The sequence below is a fragment of the Rhinoraja longicauda genome, chromosome 22 (assembly GCF_053455715.1).
Source record: "Rhinoraja longicauda isolate Sanriku21f chromosome 22, sRhiLon1.1, whole genome shotgun sequence".
In the NCBI taxonomy this organism is placed as follows: domain Eukaryota; kingdom Metazoa; phylum Chordata; class Chondrichthyes; order Rajiformes; family Arhynchobatidae; genus Rhinoraja; species Rhinoraja longicauda.
This window is the reverse complement of record NC_135974.1, coordinates 9639978-9661043: the sequence shown is the minus strand read 5'-3', so window position 1 is coordinate 9661043 and position 21066 is coordinate 9639978. Positions and strand designations below refer to the sequence as shown.

General features: G+C 41.8%; 2 protein-coding genes across 5 annotated transcripts in view; one reads left to right on the top strand and one right to left on the bottom strand.

Moving 5' to 3' along the window:
• The first annotated feature begins 535 nt into the window (after positions 1-535).
• On the top strand, positions 536-14538 carry adrm1 (ADRM1 26S proteasome ubiquitin receptor). Of its 4 annotated transcripts, none has more exons than XM_078418705.1 (9): positions 536-877; positions 3311-3427; positions 4101-4227; positions 6494-6580; positions 7505-7589; positions 8558-8724; positions 12149-12309; positions 13079-13181; positions 14259-14538. In XM_078418705.1, exons 1-9 carry the CDS (start codon positions 665-667, stop codon positions 14384-14386), a joined length of 1188 nt encoding a protein of 395 aa, XP_078274831.1. In that variant the 5' UTR covers positions 536-664; the 3' UTR covers positions 14387-14538. The 4 variants fall into 4 exon arrangements, with proteins under 4 accessions (XP_078274831.1, XP_078274828.1, XP_078274830.1 ...); XM_078418702.1 differs by having other exon boundaries at positions 8558-8892; XM_078418704.1 differs by having other exon boundaries at positions 537-877; positions 8558-8733.
• A 1219-nt stretch (positions 14539-15757) lies between these two features.
• lama5 (laminin, alpha 5) overlaps positions 15758-21066 on the bottom strand; it is a 277790-nt gene continuing 272481 nt past the window's right edge. The window contains exons 77-80 of the mRNA XM_078418700.1: positions 20242-20372; positions 18691-18784; positions 18067-18186; positions 15758-16161 (exon numbers count right to left, since the gene is read on the bottom strand). Of these exons, the coding sequence (XP_078274826.1) occupies positions 16013-16161; positions 18067-18186; positions 18691-18784; positions 20242-20372 (494 nt within the window). The 3' untranslated portion in view covers positions 15758-16012. The remainder of the gene's footprint in view (positions 16162-18066; positions 18187-18690; positions 18785-20241; positions 20373-21066) is intronic.

Below are 21066 nucleotides of genomic sequence, written 5' to 3'. Positions count from 1 at the left end.
AGAACAAATCAAGCTGGATTATGTGGGCTGAAGGGCAGTTTCCATGCTGTATCTCCAAACACTGAAATACAAATAAAAATGAGAGAAACCGACCAGTCTGGATTAGAACAAATCCGAGGGCTAAGGAGCCCATAATGATCCATTGTTGGCAGTGGACGTGATAACGAAGGGATATGAGCAGTGAAACTAGTAATCTGAAGCAGGGTCTCGACCCGAAACGTCAACCATTCCTTCTCTCCTGAGATGCTGCCTGACCTGCTGAGTTACTCCAGCATTTTGTGAATAAATACCTTCGATTTGTACCAGCATCTGCAGTTATTTTCTTATACTAGTGAAACTAGTAGGGCGTCTAGGGACGCCACTTATTAAAGGGCAGGCCTGCAGTGCCAACTGGTTACAGTAGAGGGAGGTAATGGGCCAAGACAGTGCATCGCCGCAGCGGCCAATGACACAGCACTTCCGCTCAACCGAGCATGATAGGAAGCCTTGTGGCGTCATTGACAGACAGCCGCATGAGCCAGTCGGAGGCGAGGGTGCGGGCGCGGAGGGGGCGGGATCGGGCAGGCAGCAGGTTAGGTTGTGCGCGGCCTGGGCCTCAGCAGCCGCTCGTTGACGTTGTCATCGCCGTCCTTGCCTGGCTCCATCTCCCCATCCACACGACGCCATGTCCGCCTCGGGAGCGCTCTTCCCCAACCTGGTGGCTGGCAGCCGCGGCTCCTCCAGCAAGTACCTGGTGGAGTTCCGCGCCGGCAAGATGTCGCTGAAGGGCTCGACGGTGACTCCGGACAAGCGCAAGGGCCAGGTGTACATCCAGCAGACGGACGACTCGCTCATACACTTCTGCTGGAAGGACCGCACCGCCGGCACCGTGGAGGACGTGAGTGGCCACGGGCGGGGCGGGGAGGGGGGGATATGGGATGGAGAGGGGAGATATGGGATGGAGAGGGGGGGATAGGGGATGGAGAGGGGGGGATATGGGATGGAGAGGGGAGATATGGGATGGAGAGGGGGGGATAGGGGATGGAGGGAGGGATATGGGATGGAGGGGGGTTATGGGATGGAGGGGGGAGATATGGGATGGAGGGGGGAGATATGGGATGGAGGGGGATATGGGATGGAGAGGGGGGGGTTAGGGATGGAGGGGGGGATATGGGATGGAGAGGGGGGATATGGGATGGAGAGGGGGGGAGATATGGGATGGGGAGAAATGGGATGGAGGGGGGGGAGATATGGGATGGAGAGAGGGGGAGATATGGGATGGAGAGGGGGGAGATATGGGATGGAGGGGGGGGGGAGATATGGGATGGAGAGGGGGGAAAGATGGGATGGAGAGGGGGAGATATGGGATGGAGAGGGAGGGAGATATGGGATGGGGAGGGAGAGAGGGGAGATGGAGAGGGGGGGAAAGATGGGATGGAAAGGGGGGGAGATATGGGATGGAAAGGGGGGAGATATGGGATGGAGAGGGGGGGGAAGATATGGGATGGGGGGGAAGATATGGGATGGGGAGGGAGGGGGGGAGATATGGGATGGAGAGGGGGGAAGATGGGATGGAAAGGGGGGGAAGATGGGATGGAAAGAGGGGAAAGATGGGATGGAAAGGGGGGGAAGATGGGATGGAGAGGGGGAAGAGATGGGATGGAGAGGGGGAAGAGATGGGATGGAGACGGGGGGGGGGGAAAGATGGGATGGAGAGGGGGGAGAGATATGGGATGGAGAGGGGAGAGATGGGATGGAGGGGGGAGAGATGGGATGGAGAGGGAGGAGATATGGGATGGATAGGGGAAAAGATGGGAAGGGGAAGAGATGGGATGGAGAGGGGGAGGAGATGGGATGGGGGGAAAGATGGGATAGAGTGGGAAAAGATGGGATGGAGGGGTGGGAGATGGGATGGAGGGAGGGAGAGATGGGAGGGAGGGAGGCTGCCGCCCAGGCCAGGGGGTGGCAGAGTGCAGGGGAGGAGTTCAGAGAACTTGGACTAGTGGGGCTGGGGAAGGAGGAGGGAGAACTGGGGAGCATTGGGGGGAGGAGAGTTGGGCTGGAGGGTAGAGTGGGGGAGAGGGCTACTGTGGGGGTAGGGGAACAGTTGGGGATAGTAGGGGGATTAGGGCAGTAGGGGAGAGTTGGGGATGGGGAAGTTGCGGTTTGAGGGGGAGAATTGAGGGGAGGAACAGTTGGGGAGGGGGCGGGGTATTGCGGCAGCAGGGGAAAGTTAGGGAAGAGGGTGGACGGGTAGAGTTGGGGAAGTTAGAGCAGCAGGGAAAAGTAAAGGGATGAGGAGGGAGAGTAGGGCGTAGGAGTTGATGGGGAGAGTTGTGGAGGGGGGGAGTTGGGAGGGGGCAGCAGGGAAAAGTTTGGGGAAGAGGGGAGAGTTGTTGGAGGAAGGGCCATGGGGGAAGTTGGGTAGTGGGGCTGAGATCTGGGGATGGGGCAGTGGGGGAGAGTTGGGTGATGGGAGCAAGATGTGGGGAGGGGGTGGTCAGGGAGAGTTGGTGGGAAAGGGGGTGGTGGGGGACGAGTTGGCGAGGAAGGTGGGTGGTGGGGACGGGGTGGTCAGGGATAGTGTTGGTGAAGGGGGTGGTGGGGGATGAATGGGCGGGGAAGGAGGGTGGTGGGGGCAAGATGTGGAGACAGGGTGGTCAGCGATAGTTGGTGGGGAAGGGGGCGGTGGGGGTCAAAATGTGGGGATGGGGCGGTGAGGGAGAGTTGGGAATTTTTCTGGGTTAGTTTGGGACAGGCAAGGTGCTAAGAAGGGGAGGTGGGTGTTGGATTGCCAAGTTTGTCCTTAAAGGACAGTGAGTTTATATCTTTGTGTGTGGAGGGTGTGTTCGATCGGGATGTAGATCGGTGCGGGTGATGATACTTCATGTTCAGTTTATTTTGGATGCCCATGTAAGGTCTGGTGACAAAATCTAGGGTACGTCAGATTATCACGAGTCAAAGGTTCTGGAGTCATTCAGTTCAGTCCGTGACTTGAGCTTTGTCGAATCGGGAAAGTCCAATAGAAGTAATGAAGTTGCATGGGACAAGCAATTTGTACTTTAATTCAGGGTGTCCCATTGTGAAACGAGCAGTTGGTATGTGAGGTAAAAGTTGTATCAGTTCAATGCCCATGACTTGGCTTTTGTGTTATTACTTGAATTTACATGGTGTCGAAAAACCACAATTTTAAAGCAGAACTTTTATGATATTTTTGGACTTTATTTATGCCATGTGATAGGATTTTTAAGATGTAACGTGAAATGTTCTGTGGAACAGTAAAAGATTTTAAAACTTTATAATTTAGTGTCTATACATTATTTTTCTGCAGGATCTGATAATTTTTCCAGATGACTGTGAGTTTAAGCGAGTGGCACAATGTACTACTGGTCGAGTGTACGTGCTGAAATTCAAGGCAGGATCCAAACGCCTTTTCTTTTGGATGCAGGTGAAAAATAATGTTTAAGTGTTTAAAATAAATTTTACCTCGTTGAACTTGAGATCCTTGTTATAAATGCAAAATTAATATTCTCATCTGTTTAATATTAATATTCTCATCTGGGCGGCACGGTAGCGCAGCGGTAGAGTTGCTGCTTTACAGCGAATGCAGCGCCGGAGACTCAGGTTCGATCCTGACTACGGGTGCTGCACTGTAAGGAGTTTGTACGTTCTCCCCGTGACCTGCGTGGGTTTTCTCCGAGATCTTCGGTTTCCTCCCACACTCCAAAGACGTACAGGTATGTAGGTTAATTGGCTGGGTAAATGTAAAAATTGTCCCTAGTGGGTGTAGGATAGTGTTAATGTACGGGGATCGCTGGGCGGCACGGACTTGGAGGGCCGAATAGGCCTGTTTCCGGCTGTATAGATATGATATGATGATATGATATGATGATTCCAAAACTGTATGGTTGTCATGAACTGGTGATTTTAACAGAAAGAGCCTGAAAGTGTCTTGATCCATGAGTTCATCATACCTTGCTATATCTTTTTCTTGGAAAACATTACTTATAATATATATTTATTATTATTTGTTTTCCTTCTGCAGATCTCCCAAGACATCATGCAGCCTGGAAGATGGTTTTAGACTAGTTTGTGACTAACCATTTTGTTTAATTCTTCAGGAGCCCAAACCTGATAAAGATGAAGAGTTCTGTCGTAAAGTGAATGAATATCTGAACAACCCACCAATGCCTGGTGCTTTGGGTAGTGGTGGCAGCAGCGGGGGCCATGAACTAGCTGCACTTGGAGGTATTAGTTCATTCGGATTTAAATTTTGTGTAACCAATCATCAAAATAATATTTTATTTATACCTGTATTTTCTTAGATTTAATCTTCATACTGATTTATCCTGCCATGGCAATAGTTACAACAATGTAGAATAAAAGTTTTTTTTTCACCAATTTATTTCCTTTTCCACCTTGCTTCTTCTTCTTCCTCTTCTTGCGTATAGCGTGCACAGCCTAAAGTTGTAGGTCAAGGGTAGACATCCAGGCCAGGGCAGCATCAGTTGCTGGGTGGATGGTCTTGATGCCACCAGGGAAAGGCCTCAGTGAGCTCAGTCATTCACGCTGTGCGGGATGGTTTGGTCTGGATATCCGCAGTCGCAGTCATCCATCTCACTGAAGACTTTTAACTCGTTCCTGACATTTGTCCTGAAAGTTCTATCAATACCTTGCAAAAAGAGCAGTTGTACAAGAATGTATCTTGGCAGCTAGTATTACATAGTTAATCGACTGTTGTGTTGGATATGCCTTGTCGCTAATCTAATTGTTTTCAGTTAGCAGTGAATTGTAGATAAATGTCATAAATGGGACTCTAGACCAATTTTCTGTTCTTTTATCCATAAGCAAGAGATGAATTCTAACTATTCCAATTTAGTAGCTGAGGTCAGTGAATTCACTGTAGGGCTGTGGATTTAATCTACTTGAGTAAGGTGGCCCCAAATGCTTTATTTTGCAAGTTGGAATTTTTTATTTGTAAATTTACCACTGATTTGTATTGTTGATATTGTCACTTAATTGTGAAGTGATTGTATGTGCAGAGCAACAGGAAGAAAAGCCAGAAAAATGTGCACTAATTCTTTATAGATGACTTTTATCACTTAAGGCAAGCAGTAAACTGCTCCTGTCATATAGAAATTGAGATAACATAGATTCCTGAATCTGACAAATGTGTATTTTGGGGTGATGCTCTTTTTAGTTTAGGTATGTAAAGATGACTACAAGTTTCCTTTTATATGCACAGAAATGAGCCTGTTTTTACATTTGTCCATTTTTTCTAATGCAACTTGCAAATGGTCTACTTTTTAGCACTATATATCATCATTTTGGTACATTTTGACTCTGAAGAAAGCTATAACTACTCAAGTTTTTCAAAGTTTTAATATTTTATCCATGCCAACTTTGAGCAGGAACTATTTCTGTTGTTTTTGAGTTGATCTAATACTGAGCGTTAAAGAAAGTCCCTGAACTTTTTATAGGTGCATTTGAAGCAAGGGAGAGGGTAGGGGCACCCAAAGATAAAGGAGGGAATTTATGCTTGGGGCCACAGAATGTGGATGAGATGCTGAAAGAATACTTTGCATCAGTATTCATCAAGAAGGACATAGATGATAGTGGTATGGGGTGCACATAATGCTAGGACATTTGACATCGTGAAGGAGGTGGTGCTGGGTCCCTTGTAGAGTGTTGTAGATAAGTTCCAAGGGCCTGATGGGATCTATCCCAGGTGATTGAGAGAGGCAAGAGAGGAGATCACTGGGACTTTGAAGAAGATCTTTGAATCTTCTTTAACCGCAGGCGAGTTCCTTCTTTAACCGCAGGCGAGTGGAAGGAATTTGTTTAAGAAGGGAAATGGGGATAATCCAAGACATTTCTAGGCCGGTGAGCCTTGCATCAGTGGTAGGGAAGCTATTAGAGGGGATTCTTGGTGATAGTATTTACTCTCATTTTGAAGAGAATTGGCTCATTATGGGCGGTCAGTGTGGCTTGGTCCAGGACACATCATGTTTTTGAAATTTTTGAGGAGTTGCTGAAAGTGATTGATAAGGCTAGGTCCATGTGTTTTGCCTGCATCTATTAAAACGACACACGAGTGTGTAGAAATATGGATCACATGGAGGCAGAAGGGCTATGTTTAATTTGGCATCATGTTTGATGTGACCATCATGAATCTAAATGCTTGTTCTTGTGTTGTACTGTTCAGTGTTCTATTATACACCAGCTTGATCGAGCCTGAGACCTAACGTTTGCTTTATTGTTGGATACTGGAATGTATCTGCATATCAATTAACTATCTAAAGTCTAATTCCGTGTTATTTTCAAATGTCTTATTTCATACTTTCCCCATTTCCCCCCATTCTAACCTGCTATCCTGCAGCTTTTCACAGATTTCATAACAACTTCCTGTTATCCGCAAATTTTGATATTTTCCCTAAATATGATTATTTATGTAGAGTAAATAAGAGGAGCCCCTCACAGACTCCTGTGATTGTCATTCGTCTCTTTATTCCAGGAGAAAGTGGTCTGCAAAGTCTTTTGGGTAACATGAGTCATAACCAGCTGATGCAGCTGATGGGAGCAACCGGTTTAGGTGGACTTGGTAAATATTAATTGCATTTTATAAACTGATATTTAACGAACAGCAAACTGCAGAACCACCCTTTTGATCCTTTGGGTGGGGGGAAAAATGCATTGGTCATGGAACTTATAGGATTCTGTACATAACAGGACAAAGCAGCTGAGAGACCAGCTCATTTTTCAAAAGGGTTAGAGAAGTTAAGGTTGGCCTGGCCCTTGCTGTAGTCACATGGAAAGATGGAAAAGGGATACAGGGATTCATGAGAACCACTTAAGCTGGTCCAAAACTGGTTTTGATTTTTTTTAAATTGCTTAGTCATACGTCATGGAGTTTACTTCAAACACTGATTAATGAATTTTCTGCAAAATCACTCTTAATAGTGTTTTGTTACATCATTAATAAAGCTTCTGTTTTCAGGATATTTGGGATGTATTTATAAATTAATTTTGTGTCAGTGTGGAATAAGTGGAAAAGAACGTGTTCTGTGTCTTCAGCAATGAGAACATTTTAATTATGCCACCTGCACAGTTATTTAGAGCCCGTGTTCCTTAATGTAATAAACAGGAGGTTCTTGCCAATATTCAGTGTATTGTACATGTAGGGGCAGGGGTGAGGGCGGGGTTGGTGAGGTATACAACTCTTTAGTGTTGTATAGTTTTCAACTTATCTGCCTTGGTGTTGTGATTTATTTTTTAAAAAAATATTGTGCAATGGCAAAGCATTAGCCATAAACATTAAATGCCACTGAATTTTTTTAAAAATTGGTAAGTAATTCCTTTTGCTAAAATGTCACACAATCCAAGAAAACATTTTATTTTGTAATTGTTTTTTTTGTATAAAACTGCCAACCAGCTGGTTGTCGTTTGTATTGTACTGTACATAATTAAATGCTATTGATGATAAATCCTAGCAACTGTGGTATAACCCTTTATTCTCTTTTTTCAGGTAGCCTTGGTGCTCTGGCAGGTCCGGCTGGTCTTGCTGGCCTACTTGGCAGTGGAGGTCCCTCAGCTGCTAGTAGTTCTTCAGGGTAAGAAGAGGATCTGAGAAATGTGACTAATGCTCAACTAATACAGGGAGAATTTAAAAATAATCAGGCCTGCAATAGCATGCATCATCCAAATTGCATGCAGTAAATTTCTCATTTTACAAATTTGTATTCCAAGAACAAATGGAATTCAGTGTCATGGAATCATACAGCATGTAAACCGCCCCTTTGGGCCAACTTGCCTGTGGCAACCAATATCCCACATCTATGGTCCAAACTGCCTGCTTTTGACCCATATCTCTGTAAACCCATCCTATCCATGTACTGTTGTGATAGTACATGCCTCAACTACCTCAACTACCTCAACAGCATGTTGTTCAATACACCCATCACCCTTTGTGTAAAAAAAAAAAGTTACCCCTCAGGCTCCCATTAAATCTTTCCCTTATCTTCAACTTATGTCCTCTGGTGCATGATTCCACTACATTTTGCAAAAGACTGTGCATTAACTCTATCCCTCTCTTGATTTTGTACACTTCTATAAGACCACTCCTCATCCTCCTGTGCTCCAAGGAATATAGCCCTAGCCTGCTTAACCTCTCCCTGTAGCTCAGTCCCTTGAGTCCTTGCAACATCCTGGTAAATTTTCTCTGAACCCTTTCAAGCTTGACAACATCTTTCCTATAACATGGTGACCAAAATTGAACACAATAATCTGAATGTGGCTTAATCAACGTCTTAAATAACTGTAAAATGACCCCACAGTCGTGGTAATTACATTTTCTACAAAATGCTGCAGTTTTAATCATGAAGGCGCTTTCCCATAGTTTGAAAATGAAGCTTGTGCTTGTGTGTTCCGATGTAATCAGTTATTTAGATGGTATAATGAAAAGATGTTTTAAACCTAGATTGGATCTTTCTCAGTATCTCTACATTTTCCTTCCTTAGTGATACTTTTCAGCATATTAAATCATTAAACCTTTATGTCAATGCTATCATTTTCTGTCTAGGTCACGAAGCCAGTCTGCAGCCATTGCTCCGTCCTCCACGACCTCCGCAGTCCGTATGACGTCAGTGCCTTCTGTCGCTGCGGCATTGGCACCAGTACCATCCCCGAGTGTGGCATCGCCGGGCGTGCCAGCTGCGGCGCTGACTACACCAGCAACACCAAAAACAGGTTCTACAGGTGGTTCTGGCTCTGCATCTGGTTCTGCGTCTGTCGCAGCATCGGGGTCTGTGACAAGCCCAACTCAGCCCATTCAGCTGCGTGACCTGCAGAGTATTTTGGCTAGCATGACTGTTCCTGCTGCAGCAGAAGGGACAGGACAACAGGGTAGGGATCTAGGTTGGACACTTAATGTTAAAAAATACTACGCTTTAGAGGTCAAAATACAGTGCCCTCCATAATGTTTGGGACAAAGATCCATCATTTATTTATTTGCCTCTGTACTCCACAATTTGAGATTTGTAATTAAAAAAATCAGGTGGTTAAAGTGTACATTGTCAGATTTTAATAAAGGCCGTTTTATACATTTTGGTTTCACCATGTAGAAATTACAGCAGTTTTTATACATCGTCCCCGCATTTCATGGCACCATAATGTTTGGGACACAACAATGTCATGTAAATAAAAGTAGTCATGTTTAGTATTTTGTTGCATATCCTTTGCATGCAATGACTGATTAAAATCAGTGATTCATGGACATCACCAGTTGCTGGGTGTCTTCTCTGGTTATGCTCTGTCAGGCCTGCATTGCAGCTATCTTTAGCTTATTTTTGTTTTGGGGGCTAGTCAGTTTCAGTTTTCTCTTCAGCATACAAAAGGCATGCTCAATTGGGTTCAGATCGGGTGATTGACTTGGCCACTCAAGACTTGACCATTTTTTAGCTTTGAAAAACTTGTTTGTTGCTTTAGCAGTATGTTTGGGATCATTGTCTTGCAGTAGAATGAACCGCCGGCCAATGAGTTTTGAGGCATTTGTTTGAGCAGATAGGATGTGTCTAAACACTTTAGAATTCATTATGCTACTACCATCAGCAGTTATCATCAATGAAGTGAGCCAGTACCTTCAGCAGGTATACATGCCCAGGCCATAACACCCCCACCACCGTTTTTCACAGATGAGGTGGTATGCTTTGGATCTTGGGCAGTTCCTTCTCTCCTCCATACTTTGTTCTTGCCATCTGATATATTAATCTTCATCTCATCTGTCCACAAGACTCTTTTCCAGAACTGTAGTTGCTCTTTTAAGTACTTTTTGCGGCTAACCAGTGGTTTGCATCTTGCAGTGTAGCCTCTGTATTTCTGATCATGAAGTCTTCTGCGGACAGTGGTTGGTCATTGACAAATCCACACCTGACTCCTGAAGAGTGTTTCTGATCTGTCGGACGGGTGTTTGGGGATTTTTCTTTATTATAGAGAGAATTCTTCTGTCATCAGCTGTGGAGGTCTTCCTTGGCCTGCCAGACCTTTTGCGATTAGTAAGCTCACCAGTGCTCTCTTTCCTCTTAATGATGTTCCAAACAGTTGATTTTGGTAAGCCTAAGGTTTGGCTGATGTCTCTTAACAGTTTTATTCTTGTTTCTCAGTCTCTTAATGGCTTCTTTGACTTTCATTGGCACAACTTTGGTCCTCATGTTGATAAACAGCAATAAAAGTTTCCAAAGGTGATGGAAAGTCTGGAGGAAAGACTGCTGAGAGCTCTCTTATACCTGCATTATGGAGGCATTTAAACACACCTGAGCAATTACAAACACCTGTGAAGCCAAGTGTCCCAAACATTATGGTGCCCTGAAATGGGGGGGGACTATGTATAAACACAGCTGTAATTTCTACATGGTGAATCCAAAATGTATAAAAATGGCATTTAAAATCTGACAATGTGCACTTTAACCACATGTGCTTTTTTTCTATTACAAATCTCAAATCGTGGAGTACAGAGGCTAAAAAATAAAATATGGGTCTTTGTCCCAAACATTATAGAGGGCACTGTAGCTTTCAGTCCTGCATCAGTAATTGGCTTGCAGCATAATATATGCCTTTAATTCGTATTTTAAAATAACACCAAAATGTGAATTTTGTAAGTTACTCTGAACCAACATTTTTGGAATAGTCTGGCTGGATCATAGAATGATAAAGCTTTAAAGAAGGGTATTGAGCTAATGTGTATTGTTCACTTTTTGGCGTATACTTAGCCAAACCCACTTTCCTGTACTATGTTCCAAATCAGTTTGCACCTAACATGCACTATATTTCATTACACGACAATTTGTGTAAAATAATTTTACTATTTGGTACCTATTTGGCCCTTTGTCCTCCTTATTTCTGTCTTTTGTTTACAAATTTTTATGTTGCTGGAAACCATTTATTGTATCAAAACAACCAGTAAGTGAATCTAACATCAAATCTTCTCAATAGTTGCTGTACATGGGCCAAAGCCTGACTTCTCTTTGACGTAACTGAAGTCTGCGGTGAGATTCTTTATAAATTGAATGTGACATCCTTCCTATAATTATTCATAAACTAAGTAATTTAAACAAAATACACTCACTGAGGCGCAACCAATCTTTTTATAATTGAAATGTAACACATGGGCCTTTCTCACTATGTCTCTTCTAGTAAAGCCAAAGATTCCAATTTTAAAGAAGAGTCATGTTTGTACCACTCTGAACTTGAAACAAATTTTCTGATTGGGGAGAGAGATGATGGCCCATGCACTACTTACTAATTTTAGTCCACTGATAATAATGCTCCATTATTTTGTAAACATGATAAACACTAAATACACAAGAATATCTTTCCTTGCTCTGTGCGACTGATCAGTTGGAATTAGCTCATTTGATTTCGGAATATTTTTTAGAAATGGGTCATTTTTTCCCCCTTTCTTTGAAGCCCCATGGTTTCAAGCTTTTGGCATTTAGAATTACTAGAGGATGGATTGCATAACATTATCTTATGTAAGATGACTAGGCTTCTAAACAAACATTATAGAAAGAAAACTATGTGGCAGTTGGTGGGGCCTTCTTTGCTTTAATTCTGGAATTGATATCAAAATGGTTCTCTGACATTAGTTTTTTAAATATTTTTTTTTTAGATTTAGTGATACAGCGCGGAAACAGGCCCTTTCGGCCCACCAAGTCCGCGCCGCCCAGTGATCCCCGCACATTAACACTATCCTACACACACTAGGGACAATTTTTACATTTACCCAGTCAATTAACCAACATACCTGTACGTCTTTGGAGTGTGGGAGGAAACCGAAGATCTCGGAGAAAACCCACGCAGGTCACGGGGAGAACGCACAAACTCCGTACAGACGGCGCCCGTAGTCAGGATCGAACCTGAGTCTCCGGCGCTGCATTTCGCTGTAAGGCAGCAACTCTACCGCTGCGCCACCGTGCCGCCCTATAGTTCTGCAAGTTATTTACATTTATCGTGAAGTAAGATGAATTTGCATTTCAGATCAGATCTGCTAATGCTCTGGCATTCAAAGACCTGGTCTTTATATTCCATATGTTTTTAACAAGGCTGCTCCAGGGTGGTGTGGGTATTATGAATACTTTAAGTCTGCAATTATTGTATATTTATCTTTATTTTATAGCAGTGGATTTAGCTAGTGTATTGACACCGGAGGTTATGGGACCTATCCTGGCAAATGCAGAGGTTCAAGAACGATTGTTACCATACCTTCCAACAGGGGAATCACTGCCACAGCCTGCAGAAGAAATCCAGAATACAATAACATCTCCTCAGTTTCAACAGGTGTGTCATTTCTTTGTCATCTTCAAACATATCAATTTAAGTATGATTTTAAAACAAAAAATTAACAGAACAGTAAAATAAATGTATATTGCAAATGTTTGTGATGCAGATGTGGAAAGTTCAAAGTACAAACCAGATATGAGCATGATGTCCCCTTGGGCAATGTGAAGTTACTATTCGGTTGGATTCAAATTCTGGAGTATCATTAATATTTATTGGTTTTTAAGAAACAAACAGGAAATGAAAATTGTTTCATGAGCAAGTACCATAGGTAGTGCATTGCTGGGTTGTTATTGTAGGTTTGCTTCACTTAATGGACCGCAGAGGTGTATCTTGAATGGCAAGATTGGATTCACCAGGCAGAAGTGGCATCATTGAGAAGATTAGGGACAACTCAGTGTTAGCTGAGGGTTGGGTCTCCCTAGTGTAAATACATTGGCATTGAGGAACTGCCTTCCACAGGAGCAAGATGCTTTATTCGAGAAATGATAAATGGAAGAACATGCTGGTCTAGTACTATCTACATTAAGACTTCTGAAAAAGTTTTCAGTATATACATGCTAACCACAAACAAACTGATTTAAAATGAGCTGAATGAAGCACAGATCTACAATCTAGGCAAACTAATCTTTTATTTTTGCTGTTCTCCTTTTAAAAATTATTTTGTAATGTTGATATCTGCATGTACAGAAATCAGTTTTGTGTGTTTGGCTATATTGGGAGATATTAAATGATGCTATCTTTGCACTGTGTGGATTTCTTTCTGCAGGCCATGAGCATGTTCAGTGCAGCCTTGGCCTCGGGACAGTTGGGTCCTTTGATGAGTCAGTTTGGTTTACCGGCAGAGGCTGTGGAAGCAGCTGGAAAGGGTGGTAAGTACCTTTTCATTAACAGTCTATGGTTAGGGTTGACTTTGAGGAGGGAGCACATCGTCGCATCAATACTGTCAGATATGTTGTGATGTTTAATAGGCTTGGGAAATCATTGTCCGATAGACTGCCAGTGCATTGTTTGGTGCATTAATCATTGCCTATTATCCCATGAATTTGAGATTCTGGTGAGTGTAAAAATCATTTTTTGTTATTTTGAGATTCTGAGCGTGTAAATTTTTATTTGTGTTATTTTGTAAAACTTTGTTTATTTTAATGTAATTACACAATACTTGCACCGCAAAGATAGTGACCAAAGATTGAAATACAACTTTGCAGTCTTCATTGGGCTGAATGGCCCTATTCTGCTCCTATGTCCTATGGCACTGTGACCACGTGAGTTTCCTCCAGGTGGTACAGTTTCCTCCCACATTCCAAAGATGTGCGGGTTTGTTGGTTAATTGCCTGCTGTAAAAAAAATCCCCAAATTTGTAGGGAGTGGATGAGAAAATGGTATAACATAGATGTCGTGTGAACAGGTGATTGATGGTCGGTGTGGATTCGATGGGCTGGAGGGTCTCTTTCCATGCTGTATCTCTAAACTAAAATAGCATTCAGCCATCTGTTTTGTGATTTAATGTTTTTGTTACGACTTGATTATCTACTGTAAAGTACGTATTAAAACATTGGGAATGGATAATGCACAATTTGTACCACTCCTTGATCTGTGTTTAGAACCTGTTGTGAAAGTATTGTATTACTAGCCATTTTCAAAGTTTGGAGATTGGATGAAATACAGAGCAAGAATTCAATGTGTTTTTAATTTTCTTTAAACATGCTATTTTGCTTGATTTACTTTTTATTTTAGTAATAGTTTTTGTTTTGATCTTTCAGTCTGAATTTAGTACAGATTTAAAGGGAATTGTACTCGTGCTGATATGTCTTGAATCTTTAGTAAGATCAAATCTGTGTTGAATCTGAACTTGGATAAAACTTAACCTTGTGATTTATTTTTCAATGTTTTAATTGTAAAATTTGCAACCAGATATTTAGAGGGTGTGTGTATTCTTCCCTCTGCAGATGTTGAAGGATTTGCCAAAGCCATGCAGCACAGTTCAACATCTTCAAAGAAACAGTCCGATGAAAAGGAGGGAGATAATGATTCAAAAGACAAAAAAGATGAAGAGGAGGATATGAGCTTAGACTGAAAGCTAGACAGTGATTTTGTTTTTTCTTTAAACCCTTCATAAAGATGTTAAAGTATTATTTGTTGTGCTTAGTTCAATGAATAGTAAATTGTGGTAGTCTTCTATTAATCCTGAAACTCACAATATTAAAGGTTCTTTATAGGACAAGTGAATTTTGTTCCTGTCAGTTATTTTGGCCAAAATGGCCTGAGTTTTATTTGGCCAAAATGGCCTGAGTTACAGTATTACGCAGTTGGCATTACCCTCTAATGCAGGATTCCTGTATTTGTATCCTGAAGCCATTTGTGATTTTGCTGTTGGGCGCCAGGCTGCACTTGGATTGTTTAGCAAGAATGTGAAAAGTCTCCGTAAATCCTCACAGGATCCTGTGTCGAGATTGGAAGAATGGCTGTAAAGGACTCATAGGCATGTTGATTTGGTTTGTGAATGCTGTAATTATTTTAAGTCCTTAATATTTTTTTTGAGTTTTGAGTGGTTTCTGAATGCTTGAGAGGAACAGTGTCCTTTGATAATGCGATTTGTGCTGTTGTCCGGTTTGCAGTGAACTTTTAAAGAAGATATCTTTGGGGCCTTGCCTGTAAAGATTATTTCAATTAAGTGTGTATTTTTAATATCAGTTAACTGAGGGTCTGCTACTAATGTCTTTTCAATTTATTCCATAGTCTTTGAAGTTCTGTGAATCAATGGGTGCAATTTAATGCACCTGACTCTGGAACTGAACAGTTTAGAATTTAGTACTCTTGGTCTGCCTTTGCCCTATCTGTTCTATTCCTATATTTGCGCTTAATGTGACGCATGTTTTTTTTTACCCAGTTTCCTACTTCTAAATTAGGTTGTCTTTTGTTACTGATTTTCCAGCCAGAGGAAGGAGAGCTCTATTTTTTGTTGTTGTAATATTAGCTTCAGTGCAAATAGTCCGTTTCTCCTTTCATTCTATTTATACAGTACTGCCTATTAAAGGGCTATTGAGGACTCCAACAATTTTACTTATGACCTCAATAATTCAGTATAGGTTACTGGTAAAGAATACTGGAATATTGTTTGGTAAGCTTCATTCCTAAAAAAAAGTGGTCATCAGAAACACTTCACTGGCTATTGGAGAATGATCTAAGTTTATAAATTGATAATGCACAGTTGCAGTTAAAGAATTACAGATTATTCTGCAAAAAATGAATGATGCACTTGAATTCTTAATTTAGCTCAACTAACCTAACTGTCATGATTTTGTTTTTAATTTTCCCTCTTCCAAAGACAATTATACCAGTTGGATTACTTTAATTACAGAGATATTGCAGAAATACCTCTGTCCATTTTTTAATAAACTTAAAATAAAATGAATGCAAATGCCGATTCAAATTGGACAAGTCACACAGTATAGGAAGTTTTATTTTGACTTGATTATGTACCAGTGTTCTGCACATAGTGCTACAAATGTAAAACAGGATCGTAAATGTAAAACCAGTGTTGCAGGATAAATTATACCCCTTTAATATTTTCTCCCAAAATACCAAATAAAAAGGCTATTAAAATAGCTTAGCAAAATTCTGAAATACAGTACAAATTTAAGTGCATAAGTGGATTGACAATCATAACAGATTTGGGAAATGTTTAGTCTTTCCACTCTGATTACAACAATGGGCAGCCACTGCTGATACCACCACTCTGTATAGATGTCGGTGGATTTAACTTTACTGAATTTTGATTAATGAGGAAATTCTTTACACAGCCAACAAATGAGCGACGTATTGATGACAACATTGGAATTTGCACAGTGTCTGCAATAAAAAAAGGAACAGTCATTTAAAAACAAATGACAAGCTCTGAACTATACATTCAATATTCCACTGAAAATTGTTTAATTGATTAAGTTACAGCTGTCTCCTAAGTATGGTTGGACATCTAATTATGTTATTTTTTTAAAGAACATGTCAAAAGCCAGTGTTTCAGAATTTAACCTGGAACAAGCTACCCAAACTGCTTCAAACATTCCAACTTTTGTGATTGAAGCAGTTGCTTGAATAAAATAGGGAGATTTCATCTAAGTCACGCCACACAGAGAAATACATTCCAGCATAACAAGACTAGATTAATCAATTAGATATTTAGTCAAACGACATGAAACCATTTTCCATTCTATTAAGCCCATCTGAGCTAATCGCATTTGGCCCCTAATACCTGTCCAAATTTTATTGTACCTGCCTCATCCATTTTCGCTGGCAGCTCGTTCCATATACACATCTGTTGTGTGAAGAAGTTGTCCCTCAGTTTCCTTTTACGTCATTCCCATCTCACTTTAACCGAAGCCCCTATTTTTTAATTCCCATGCCCCCACTGTTCACTTTGAAGTCTTTTCTGGTTTGCCATCTCAAACGCAACACCTCGTCTGAATATCACTGAAATTGTTGATTACGTTCTGCACTGCCCATGATATCACCTATTTTAGTGCTATCTGCAAACATACTGAAACTGCCTTGTACATTCTCAACCAAATTGGTTACATAAATGATCAATAGCAATGTGGTCACACTAATCCTTGTGGCACACCACAGTCTATATAGGTCTCCAGCCCGAGGGAAAAAACCAAATCAACCTGCTTTGTGCCATCAAACCAATTATGTATCCAATTAACTAGCTCCTCCTGGATCCCATGCAACCTAATTGGCCTGATAGACTCACCATGAAGGCCTTACTAAAGTCCATATAGATTGTATCCACTACCCTGCCCCCATCTGCTAAGGTGGATCCTGTGGATTTGATTCTCTGGCTGCTGTGCCTGTGCGTAATCACCGTAGTGATTTTAAAGAGGTTGACAGAACAAAGTCTTCGACTTCATATTATTACTTTAACAAACATTTCCCTCCATTTAACAAACATTTACTGTTAAACATCAATTTACCTGTGTTTAAATGGGCTGACGAAAAATTCCTAAACATGCTACTCTATCCACGCACGTGCTCCCATCTGTGTAACATCCAATTCTCAAATCTCATCCAATATTTACTAAAAACGAACAGATTTTGTTCATCTCAGGCTTGGTGAGCATGTGGCTCTTTATCAAAGAGTGTGCTTTTGGAGGTGCACTGAGGAGCTTGGGTTTGACTGTCCTTTGCTTTCTACCTGCTAGGGTGTTGATCAATCTAGAACACATTTTGAGGTGAAGAACATGATTTAAAGCTCCATGGATCTGTTCCAGACTTGGTGCTGCCAGTGAAACAAACTACGGTGTCCTAGGTTTTAGTCACCTCGGCTCATCCTAACTCTACCTGAAAGGGGACGGCCCTTTGTACATTTATCTCACCAGATCAGCACTGCACAGTTCAATACCAAAATTGACTTTGTTGGGGAAGCTGGGGTGTAGCAATCTTTCTGGCAGTGACCACATTTTCGCTTTTCAATCTTAGCAATAAGATCAATATCATCAATAACATTTTTTTCAAAGGGATGAGTGAGTACTTTGCTCACCAAGGAAAATTCTTATTTTGTAGCCTGGACTGGGAGTGTTGGGTTATTAATTAACAATTGAGGCACATCTGGTTATCGTTCTACCAGAGGCCTCTGACTAGTGAGAGGGTTCCCAATGGACAATACCTCTAGCAATGTGTGGCAAAATAATGGGATTTATTGTTGCACATACTTAAAGCAATAATTGTTCCATTTGCAATACAACTCGTGAAACGTACCTGGTATGCCTCCCACGTAAAGGATCTGTTTGGAATTGGTACGTGGAACATACAGTGGTCCCACTGTGTAATTACTCTCGGTATCCACATCAAGCTGGATCACGTTCTTCCTTTTGATAACTACAAAAGGCAAATAAATAAGAATCAATATTACAAATGACAGAAGAAGAATATTTATCTGCATGAAAAATATCCAAAGCACAACTGACAGGGTTGACAAAACAATTTATGGACCAAGATAGGTCCCTGACCCATAAAACTTGCAAACAGAAAATGGAATGATTATGATCTGCAAAGAATGATCTTCTTGCCCACCTACAGACAAGCACCAGGCTTGTGCGTTGCATCATTTAGAATTAGAGCTGTACAGCACAAAAGCAAGCCCTTCGGCCCAACTCGCCCATGCCAAACATGTTGCCGAACTAAGCTAGTCCCATTTGTTCAGCTCGTATTCCTCAAAACCCTTTCTGTCCAATGTCACAATTGTACTCGATACCATTTACATAAACACACCATCTTCTGTATGAAGGTCCCTTTCAAATCTTTCCCCTCTCACCTTACACCTACATCCTCTAGTTTTTGACTTCCCTGCCATGGTGGAATATTTTGATATTTCGCTCTTACCTGCTATCCGGTGCCACTGCCCATCACACAGAGACTGTTCTGGAGTGACTGATGCTGAGAATTCTCCAGCTCCATTGTTCAACTGAACAACAACCTTTAAAATGAATGGTAAATACAATACAAGGTCATCTAGTTTATTACCCACACAATCCGTTTCATACCAACACAGCAAATTGAACTATAAACATCTCAAGTATAAAATGCATCTCCTGAATTGAAGGTTAGTTTTGGACCAGTGGATATCCAGATGTCTCAACCTCTGATTCTGGAGTCAGAGATTCTGGCATGGGGGAGCTGAAACCCCCCTTCCCGATGCAGGAGCTGGATCACCCCGACGAGGAAGGCCCGCCGCCGGCTACGGGAGTCAAGATCGTCGCGTCACCGGAAGATTAGAGGCCCCCCGATGGCTGGAGGGCAAAGAAGGGAGAGATTGAACTTTTTTCCGCCTTCCATCACAGTGAGGAATGTGGGAGTCACTGTGGTGGATGTTCATGTTAAAATGTATTTTGTATGGCCGGTTGCTTTTTATTGTTATGACTATGACAAATGAAGTTGCTTGTATGTTGCAAAACATACTTGCCTAATAAAGTATTGTGAGAGTGATACAGTGTGGAAACAAGCCTTTGGCCGAACTTGCCCACACCGGCCAACATGTCCCAGCTACACTAGTTCCACCTGCTTGTGTTTGGTCCATATCCCTCCAAACCTGTCCTTTCCATGTACCTAATTAACTGTTAAATGTTGGAATAGTCCCAGCCTCAACTACCTCCTCTGCAAGCTTGTTCCATACATCCACCACCCTTTGTGTGAAAAAGTTACCCCTCAGATTCCTATTAAATCTTTTCCCCTTCATCTTAAACATGTCCTCTTGTCCTCGATTCGCCTACACTGGGCAAGACTCCATGCATGCACCTGATTATTCCTCTCATGATTTTATACACCATTATAAGATCGCCCCTCCTGCCTCCAAGGAATAGAGTCCCAGCCTACTCAACCTCCCTATAGCTTAGACCCTCTAGTCCTGGCAACATCCACATCAATCTCCTCTGGATCCTTTCCAGCTTGACAACATCTTTCCTATAACATGGTGCTCAGAACTGAACACAATACTTTAAATGCGACCAACGTCTTATACAACTGCAACATGACCTCCCACCTTCTATACTCAATACTCTGACTGATGGAGGCTAATGTGCCAAAATCCTTTTTGACCCTGCGACTCCACCTTCAAGGAACCATGCACCTGCACTCCTAGATCCCTCTGCTCTACAACACTCCCCAAAGCCCTACTATTTACTGTGTAGGTCCTGTGAAGTCATAACCCACAATGATCTGTAGCTGGCACGATTAATCATACTAACACCTCAGAGCTGGAGCTAAGTGTTAAGCAAACACATTGGAAAATCCATATAAAACCTGAACTTTTGCCATTTAGTATATTTCACTGCTGGTCAATTACATTTTTACATGTACTTGGGTTATATTTCCAAATCTAAACAATCTTCCCTGAATCATAATTGAGCCAGATCTTGATTAAAAAATGTTTCTTACCTGCCCATCCTCTGCATACAGACTGAAGTAATGGCTTTGTTTTCTTCCAACATGGAAAAATATACCCGACAAACTCCTGGAACGCACTTCAAACATTAGCTCATAATCTTTGTCAAGAACAAAGAACTCATCTAAACAAAAAAAGGAAAATGAAAACGTTGCGGAAGGCAGAATAAGATGTGGGCACCCGCGGGGAAACAATGTGTCCCATTCCTGACCGTTAACCATTGTAACCTGTGGGAAAGTAATCGGCACAGGTATGGATGATGTGTCTGCAATATAAACTTTTCAAAAGCTTTTCACTGTATCAAACTGTTTCACTGTACATGCTACAATAATTAACCTAAACCTAAAAACAGAAAATGTTGGAAATACTCAATGGGTCAGGCAACAGCTAAGGAAAGAGAATCAGATTTAACACTGGGCTAATTTACTTTGTCAGATGATAGTGGCACTAATGGAGGGTATTCAACCCGAGGCTTTCATTTTGTTCCTCTCGCCACAGATATTGCCTAATCTGAATATTTCAAATATTTGTCTTTATTTCAGATTTCTAACATCTGCAGTGTTTTCATTTTCACGTAACATATGTCTTTGCAATATGTATGATCAACAGATGGGGACAGTAGGCCCTCTACTGGCCTTTAAGGCCAAGATAAGACTACTCCAAGAACTTTGAAACTTTGTGGGCGCCAGAAACGTGGTGACTCTTTGTGAACGGTCTCGGTGAAGTCTACTATTACACGACAATCGTTGCATTTCTACTTGTCTCTGACTGTGTTTCTCTATAGTATGACCTTACTGGATTGTATGCAAAACAAAGAA

Excerpts from the sequence above, each read along its gene's own strand:
- adrm1 (XM_078418702.1), top strand. The coding sequence starts at position 665 with ATGTCCGCCTCGGGAGCGCTCTTCCCCAACCTGGTGGCTGGCAGCCGC. Across the intron at positions 4,228-6,493 it reads TGAACTAGCTGCACTTGGAG|GAGAAAGTGGTCTGCAAAGT; the intron begins GTATTAGTTCAT and ends TCTTTATTCCAG. Across the intron at positions 7,590-8,557 it reads GCTGCTAGTAGTTCTTCAGG|GTCACGAAGCCAGTCTGCAG; the intron begins GTAAGAAGAGGA and ends TTTTCTGTCTAG.